This window comes from Coffea eugenioides, unplaced genomic scaffold (genome assembly GCF_003713205.1).
Source record: "Coffea eugenioides isolate CCC68of unplaced genomic scaffold, Ceug_1.0 ScVebR1_381;HRSCAF=1052, whole genome shotgun sequence".
Taxonomy (NCBI): Eukaryota; Viridiplantae; Streptophyta; class Magnoliopsida; order Gentianales; family Rubiaceae; genus Coffea; species Coffea eugenioides.
The window spans coordinates 10,229-19,956 of record NW_020864215.1 but is presented as its reverse complement, the minus strand read 5'-3'; the positions used below and the strand labels follow the sequence as shown (position 1 = coordinate 19,956).

At 35.1% G+C, this 9,728-nt stretch overlaps 1 protein-coding gene across 1 annotated transcript; it reads left to right on the top strand.

Annotated features, from left to right (window-relative positions):
• The first annotated feature begins 4,303 nt into the window (after positions 1-4,303).
• LOC113758196 (2-oxoglutarate-dependent dioxygenase AOP3-like) lies at positions 4,304-6,760 on the top strand. The gene is made up of 3 exons (XM_027301149.1): positions 4,304-4,767; positions 4,889-5,210; positions 6,373-6,760. Exons 1-3 carry the CDS (start codon positions 4,394-4,396, stop codon positions 6,610-6,612), a joined length of 936 nt encoding a protein of 311 aa, XP_027156950.1. The 5' UTR covers positions 4,304-4,393; the 3' UTR covers positions 6,613-6,760.
• Positions 6,761-9,728: the final 2,968 nt, after the last annotated feature.

Below are 9,728 nucleotides of genomic sequence, written 5' to 3'. Positions count from 1 at the left end.
GTCGTTTTTCTCCTTTGGTGCAAGTAAATTGACAACACTGAAAATTTAAAAACTTGCGTTGCAAGCTACCTTTCGTGGCTTTACAATTGGCATATTTCTAGTAATTTAGGTACTGTTTTTAGAAGTGATTGGAATGACTTAGTGGACATTACGTTCCAGCTACCTTTCGTGGCTTCTGGTTCTTTTAAAGTGCCGTCTGCTGTATAGATGTTGTGTCCCCCGGAATTGAGGAAAAGTGTCTTCATAACCCTAAAAAGCAATAACAAAGCAAAAAATAAATAAAGAAAAGAGACACCACTATATTTATGTGATTCAAGAAAGTACAAAAAACTCAAGAAACTGTTCTAGAACCAAAAGAACTTAATACTAAAATATAGTGTCCTAAAATATCAGTATATTTATAATTACTAAAAATTATAATCTTAGAGTTTCAAATATAGTGGTAAAAATGGCAATCATTTTTTTGAAAATACAGAAGAAATTAATAATTTAGATTGTAAAAGAATTTGTGTATCCCCTCTATAAAACTGGCCTTTTGCTTTTTTTTTTTTTGATTGTAAACGAATATATCAGTTTATCAAGATAGATATAATAATGAATCTGTCCTCTGTTAAAAACTTTACAACCCAAATTTATAAACGCAATTTGGAACCTATGAGGGTCACTAGATTTGTAAAATTATATTTAGATCATCAAAATTTTGTGAATCTAATTCCACATCATAAAACTAAAAGATACCTTGATCATTGATTTTGAGTTCAAATTCTTATATTTCACTGATAAGTTTTGGGATGACTTGAACTTTATGCTATTAGCATATAATGCTAGAAATAAGTAAGTATCTTGATCGTACGTAGACCATTGGTGTGTTTGGATACATAATTTATTTTAAATATTAAATTTGTTGCATCATAAACACATTCTCCAACCTTTTTTATATTTTCAACCATCTTCTTTTTTCGCATTAATCACAACACAAAAAAAGTAGTATGGTAATTATTAAAGTATTTTTTAAATAATTTTTATAAGTCAGGTTTTTTAATGTTTTCATTGCATTTCCTTTTGTTTCTGCAGAAACTGGAACATGGGCTGCTGGGGCTTTTATACCTATGGTAGGTAAGATTAAACTAAAATTGAACAGGAGAGGTCCTGTCTTTTACACCTATGGTAGGTCAGTTTTTCACTTTTCTTCTATCCCATTTAATAATGCTAGAAATTATTAAGTATTTTGGTTGTAGACCATTGGTGTGTTTGGGTACATAATTTTTTTCGAATATTATTTTTATTGCATCATAAACATGTTCAACACAAAAAAAAATGTAGTACGGTAATTATTAAAATAATTTTTTCAACTGTGTTAGTAAATGGAAAGATGTACCAAACACCAAAGAAAATTGGAAAATTAGTGTCACCTGAAATCTCCTTCAAAGCATCCTTGAAGCTAGTGGGTGTTTTATGGGAGATTAGTGATATTACAAAGGGTGAGATTATTACAAACGTGTATGAAAATCCCCTGGTGGCCAATTGTGGCGTCTAAAACACCAGACGCATCGATTTTTAAAATTCCGACCATGCAGCTGGAAATCAATCCGGAACAAGATGAATGATGCAAAATCTTGAACAAATGGATTGATTAACTTGTTTAGTTAATTGAAGTCATGTGCACCTTTTGTCCAATAACATTTTCTTCTTTTTTTTCTTTTTCCCTAAGGCGCGGTGCATCAAGGCATTTGCTTTCAGCAAAACTCAGATGAACATCATGCATGTTCTATTTATCAAAAAAAAAAAAAAGAATTGTATTTGGATAGTTGATTATTTGGAATAATTTTCTGAAAAAAATATTGTAGTACTTTTTTAATGTGCTGTATGTGAAATAAAAGATAATTAAAAAATATGTTGATGAAACAAACAAATAAATTTTGACAAATAATCTACTATGCAAACAAAAGTATTTGGAGGTTGTGGCAACAGACGGGATATTTTTTTTTCCCCATTACAATCTCAGTTGGGAATAGTTCAGCATAAATTATCCAAAGTGACCAACTACTTCCTGCAACAAGAAAATGCGATTTAATCATGTGATACAGACGTTAATCACTAAGCAAGATTAGCATGCTTGAGGGCCTTGAAAATGTCTACTTGTTCAGTGGTCTTCTATAAAAAGCCAACCGTGATGAGATAATTATCAAACTGCTAGTGCTGATTAATGTATATTTACCTTGTTGAAAAAGAAAGAATTAGACCTACTTGGCTTGAATTTACATCTGACAAATGTGTTACGTAATTGGAAAAGAAATTCACTAATTTTCCTTTCAACTTCAATTGTATAAGTTGAAATGTATAGAACTTTAGTAATATTTTTATAGTTTATTTTTTCCCTAATCATGTAAAATAAGCGGGATGTTTTTCTCTATCTAAAAATATGTAATTGTGGAGATAAAATTTAACAAGACTTGTAAAATGAAAGTAATTCCTCTGTTAATATCTACATATTTATTATATATCTTTCTAAGTATATAATAATTAGTATCTAAAAGTACTTTATTAAATTAATACACACCGGTTCAACTAGTGATCCAATTCCTCTGCTGGACTCCTTATCAAGTCAAGTTTAATAACTATGCCTCCTCCAACTAGAAAATACAACTTAATCATGAGATACTCATCGGATATTTACTCCCTTGTCCATCTAAACACACGCATCGGATATTTACCCAGTTGCCAAATCCCTCTCATCCAAATTCTGTTGAAGTCAGCTTCAGCCATGCACTTAATGAGAACATGCCTATAGTCCATCAATCCAATAGAAACATGATCCTTCAGGTTTAAAGAAGCAAAAAACTTTCGAATGTCTTCCAAAGAAGGTCTGCCGTGAGAAAATTTTCCCACCAAAGCCCATTGAAACGGCGCTGCAAGTTTGTCTGCATCTGCTTTAGAAAAAACTACCGCAGCTTCTCCCTTGTAGACAGAAGCCTGCTGAATGTGGATAGGCGATGTTGCCGGCTGTGAAAAAAGTTGAGAAAAAGATTTTTTTTTGGTAGGTGATAATCCTTGCCCCTCAGCCGACGGCTGAAGGGCAGCCATGAACTAGTTGAGAAATTAGAGAAAATAAGAAGCTTGTGCTCTTCTTATTGGTCTTCAGATCTGTATACATAACGGTTTTGGAAACATATGTGTACAATCAGATTCATTGGTTTTAATTGGGATCATTCAACGTCGTACTCAGTGTCCGTGGAAAATTCGAAGATACGTCAACCAGATTTGGCAGTTATTAGATGATCCACCTAGATTCACGCACTGCTATCGGGAGGTTAACACAGTTGCTGATGCTTTATCTAATGTGGGTATATCTCATCCAGATAAACAAATTGAGGTTTACGATACTTTCAGTAAATTCCCAAGGTTGGCTCGTGGGGCAATCCGTTTGGACAGAATAGGGATACCTTCAATTAGAAAAATGAGGATTATGTAAGAGGAATATTTGGTTATATTTTCCATGAATAAATAAAAAGAATTTCTATTCAAAAAAAAAAAAAAGATACTCATGTTCATCACTGAATAGGATTTGTATCCTTGTGAGCTCTCAAAATATCTACTTATTTTGTGGCCTTAAGTAAAAAGCCAATTGTGACGAGACAATTGTCAAACTGCTCATTATTGTACTTTTTTTTATACGATAGATTTGATACTATAATTATTTGTACTCTACGTTAAAAGGAGGGGATCTAAAGAGATCAAAGAAAACTCGTCGACCCTGACGAGTGCATAGGCACCCATTAGCAAAATATTTCTAACAAAGTCTGAATATTAGAATGCAAATCAAGAATTTGATCCTTAACCTATATCCAAATAAAACTTTCTTGACGGCCAACTACTCTGTTACTCTAGCAGCAGAGTAGTTGGTTTGTTGATTAGTGTACATTGCACGCCTTTGATATGTGTAATATTGCACACCAACCTCAGCAGAAAACAACGAACGAGACCAGCCTGGTTCGAGTTGACGTCTAACAAATGTACTATCTACCATGTACTGCGTGATTGGAAAAGACTGGGCAGTAGTCCCACATAGAACTTATCAGCACTATGTAATTAATGTACACCACTCGTTGAGAAAGAGAGACTGAACGTACTATGTAATTAGTACTAATTAATGTACACTTCCCTTGTTGAAATTTGAAAAAGAAAGAAGAAAGAATGAGACCTAGCTCACTTGAATTTATGTCTATAAATATACTACGTAATTGGAAAAGAACTTAGCCGGTTTGCCATATTATTCTGAATTGTTTAACCTCTTGGCTCTTCAAATACCAGCATTGGCTATCCCTTATTGCTAATTGATCAGGCTAAATTGAGCTACGGGAAGTGCGTATAAGGAAAGAGGCTGCCTAAAACCATGGAATGCGCTTCAAATATCAGGCTTCCGGTCATAAATTTAACGGAGGAAATCCTAAGATCCGGAAAAGATTCTTGGACTGAAGCGCGAAACATTGTCACACGGGCATTTGAAGAGTATGGCTGTTTCATAGCTGTTCATGATAACTATCCTTCAGAGGTTAGTGATTCCATATTCTCTGAGCTGCAAGATTTGTTTAACCTCCCGTTGGAGATTAAAGTCCGAAACACTTCTCAAACTCCCCTCATTGGTTATGCTCGGCCAAGACCCAACGTGGACCTCTACGAAAGCATGAGCATTGAAGATGCAACAAATCTTGAAGCAGTCGAGAAGTTTGCAAATCAGATGTGGCCCTCCAAAAATAACCATTTCTGGTAAACTTGTTTCCATTAATATGTAATTCTTCTTATAGTTTATTGCTACTATGCATTATTCATATCCGAAATGCTTACCTTTTCTTTTCTTTTTTTTTTGAATATGCCCTCCCATGACTAGTGAACTGTTTCATTGGTATGCAAATCAAGTCGCAGAATTAGATAAAATGGTGAGCAAATTGGTGTTTGAAAGCTATGGTGTGGAGAAGTACCACGAATCTCATGTGGGATCAGTGACTTATACTGTTAGATTGATAAGGTACAGGGTACCCGAACAGAATGAGATGAATGTCGGCGTTGCTCCTCATACTGACAAGAACTTCATAACCATACTTCAACAGAATGAAGCTGATGGTTTAGAAGTTCAGTTGAAGAATGGAAGCTGGATTCCTATTGATTTTCCTCCTTCCTCCGTAATAATCATGGCTGGAGATGTATTCTCGGTGAGATATTTTCTTTTTTGTCATTAAATGTGCAAGCCTGGATCATATTAAACTTGATTAGTTACAACATTGCAATCCTCTAAAAATCCACGTTTTAAAATTCCATTTTCCTTTTCAAATCATTTCCCTTTGTCGTGAATATACCGGGACAATTGTTATGTGTTTTCCCCTGGAACAAAAATGAAAACAAATATGCAGAAGAAAGATTAGACAATAACAATATATTAATACTCAAGTGTGGAGGGTTGAGACACGGATATTTCTGTTTCTCTTTAAAGTGATTCAAACCTCTATAAAAGAATCAACTCTAATGCAACAGGTTTTCTAACTTGTCATTTTCAAGATACACCATTTCAGCCATACTTACTAACACTCTCTTTAGACTACACAACTATTAGAGTATACCTTTATAAATGCCTTATTATTTTCTTGTCTAACTATGATATAGAAAATAATGAATTTAGACTCAAAAGACATAAACTGTTGTAGTAGAACTTTTCTATCTCAACTATGCATACATACATATATATATATATAAATATATATATAGGTGAAGAAAAGTTAGATAAACATAACCTATATTCCTAATAAAATACTAAGTAAATGCTGAAATTATTGGCCATTCAAAACACATTCAATTTTATATTGTAGGTTACAAAAAACTTATTGTAATTGACAAATGATAATTTCACATTCTTTGGTCAATACCCATTCAATCCAAATTTGAATTGTCAGTTACAATACCTCGAAGTAATTGAAAAGTCATAATTTCATATAATAAATCTCCAGGAAAACCATTCAAACACCTATAAATTTCAGAAATTTTCACTAATTTATTTCCCTTGTAACATGCACATTTAATTCAGAATTTAATTATTTTATTAAAATACTACAACATTATGTAAAAGGCAAAAAACAAAGTTAAAAAACTTTGGTTCAATTAGAAAACTTGATTCAATAATGGCTTCGCCATACATTATCTAAGTTGGATGTGTTATGGTCAAATTAAAACGAAAAGGAAAAAGGCCTCACAGATGTTACTACCTTAATCATCTAGAATATTGGCATGGCATTTGTGCCATAACTTTCGGTATTTTTTTTGTAAATGCTGACTTGTATAGTGGATATTAATACATTGATTGTATACATTTTTGAAATGCAGGCGTGGAGCAACGGTAGAGTGCATTCCCCATTTCATAGAGTAACTATGAAGGGAAAAGAAAGGCATTCGATTGCACAGTTTGCCTATTGCAAGAAATTGGTAGAGACACCAACAGAGCTGGTTGATGATGAACACCCCTTATTATATAAGCCATTGGACAATTTTGGTTATCTCCGATTCTTGAGCACAGATGATAATTGGAATACTCCAAATCCACTGAAGGCCTATTGTGGCGTCTAAAACACCAGACGCATCGATTTTTATGGATGAAAAGCTTTTTCTTCTTTTAAGTCGATGTTTATTCTTCTCCCCTATTGTGCCCACTTTTTCTTGAAAATGTTAGGGGAGTAGCTTTCTCCAGGATTAATCTACGAAATAGTTTATTTTAGTGTGCTATCTGTTTTGTACCTAGAAGAAATAAATAAGGGAAAAGGAAGAAATTGGAGGGATACAAATAAATAAAATTTGGCAAGTAATCTACTGTTCAATCAAAATGATTTGGAGGTTGACGCATCTGATGAGATATTTTTTTTCTTCCCATTTCAATCTCAGTTGGACATAGTTCAGCATAAATTATCTAAACTGACTAATTACTTCCTCCAACTGACAAATACAACTTAATCACGTGATACACATGTTAATCACTAAGCAAGATTACTGTACTCGGGGACCCTCAAAATATCTGCTGATTTGGTGGCCTTTTGTAAAAAGCCAATTGCGATGAGACAATTGTCACACTGCTAATTAATGTACATTCCACACCGACCGCCTTGAGAAAGAACAAACGACACCAGCCGGACTCAGGTTACGGACGGTTGCACCCGGGCAATTTTGGTCATTATCAACTGCACGTAACTTTCTTTATATATCGTGTAACTTTTTTTTTACAGGATGTATTTTCACAACAGATAGTGGTGGGCCCCACACTTGGCGCGAAAATCGAGTTACATGGTGTAATCTCAGCCGCACAAAATTTTGAGGGCAAATCTTGGCCCTTAACCGTGCAGGGACGGTCATACTGCCCCAAATCCTGATTGGAGCTGAACGTCTCGCAAATGTACCATGTACTGTGTAATTAGCAGTAGCCAGTCCCACAACTATGGAGCAATTCCAACATCATTATTAACTTGCAAATTGACTTTATTTGGCCCACAACATTTCTTTCTTTTAAAACCTATGTTCTTTTGAAAGCTATATCTGTTTGGATTGCTATTTTTAAAATTTTTTTATAAAAAAAATATTATAGTGATTTGATTTGTGTAAAATAAAAAAGTGATTGAAAAATTTATTTATAAAAAATATAAAATATAAAAATTGTCTGATAGAAAATCCCAATCCAAACAAGGCCACCAAAGAAAAGTACAAGTAGCAAAATTTTTACCTAACATCTATTTAACTATTCAAATTATATGTAGCCAGTACGTCTGAAAAATGCAGCACATTTACACATGATATGAGCAAGCTAAGATATCATTTCTAGTTTGCCATTATTGTTACAAGCTAACCAGAAAAAATCTTTTGAAAGGAGAGTAGCTCAACCAGGCGTAGATGCAACAAACTTAACAAGAGTACAAGCGATAGGATTACTATTCTTAAAAGAGCAAATTATCCGGATGGCCACTAAACTTATGCAATCGTCGAGTTTTGGTCACTAAACTATTAAAAGTCTGGTTTTGCTCACTGAAATGTATAAAGTTAAGATTCAAAACCATTCCGTTATATTTAGTCGTTAAGTTCAAGAGGGAACGTTATTCAAGGGACAATTTAGGAAGTTCATCAGCAAGAACAGCTTCGTAAACAAATCCATTGTTCCCCCTACCAAGCTTATTGAACTCCTTGAAACCATTGGTGGCATCCTTCAGTTCTGAAAGCCGAAACACTTGGGCAATCCCAGGACATTGGATCACACACGAAGGAGGATTTGGATCACCATTGGACCACACCCAATGGCTACTTTGTCAACCGAACCCGAACTTCCAAACGACACCGTTTCAGTGGCGAATTCTCCCATAGTACTAGAGTTATCTCCCTACGGCGCTTCATACGTACACAGGTCAGCGTTGCAATTTTGGTTTGTGCCCAGGGAAGTACTCCTGCGATGCACAGGATAAAGGACTATAAGATGAAGACTCAGATGGGTCAAAGATCGGGTTGAATTTGTTAAAGCATGCATCGCAGGGCTGGCATTGGAGCTAGTTGATTTGGCTACCCGTATCTGATACCAGGTAGAATTCTTTCACGGGTTGGCCCACTCCGATCGTAGCTAAGTACTCTCCCTCAGAATGAGTCAGTGGTGGAGTTTCCAGGTCCTCAGATTTGGATCACCATTGGACCACAAATCTTAAGATCTGGCTCATTGAGAATGCTGGTGTTGAAGGCCAATTTTCCTTCACCACAAGTAGCAAGGCTGCATAATCCGGGACTACATAACTGCAATGGAGGATCATAATTTAAAGGTGAAGGACCATTTACGAACCAACAATCAAGTACTAGATCAGCCTCCCTGATGCCACAGGTAACAAAATCTGTGGAAGTAAGGGCAAGAAAACCAGAACTCTTTGGACCAAAGACGAATTAAAGTTCCCCCAACTTTCAACTCTGTGATCATCTTCTCGAATCCCACAAAAATGTTTTTCTCCAGCTACCACCGAAACGAAGCGAATCTAGTAGAATGCCAATAGAATCATTATTACCCAACAAATGTCTCCCTGATTTGCCCCTTTATTTTGTCTTGGGAATCGGCATGGGCACTCAAATCTGGCGTATTTAATGACTAAATCTAACGGAATGACCGTGAGTCTTAACTTTAAATATTTCAATGGTCAAAACCAAACTTTTAATAGTTCAGTGACCAAAACTCGACGATTGCAAAAGTTTAGTGACCATTTGAATAATTTGCTCTTCTTAAAATCCTTGCCTTGTGTGTCTAAAACTACTAATCATTATGCATTCTATTACCTTCAAAGGAATTAAATCATAGTGTGGTAATTCCGTTAACCAACCTAGCAAATATCTCCATCCACAAGTTCACCAGAGGCAATTCTTCGCTTGTACTCTACAAGGGGCCCTGCTCCATCTATTTCTGCAGTTGAACCAAAATAATCCAATAAACAACAAAAACTAAAACTTCATGTCCATTAAAAATTCCACTAGAAGAATTGCGAACCATAAATCACCAATAAGGTATCAACCTCCATTAGCTACTCTTGCAGCATCAGCATGCAAACCTTTGGAGAATAGGTAAGATGGATGGTAACATCTGCAAATATCTGCATATCGGTGTAGACTTTAGGTTGCCTTTCACTCGTATTGACCCAAAAATGCTGTCTTTTTGGAAATCCGATAGAGACAGTATC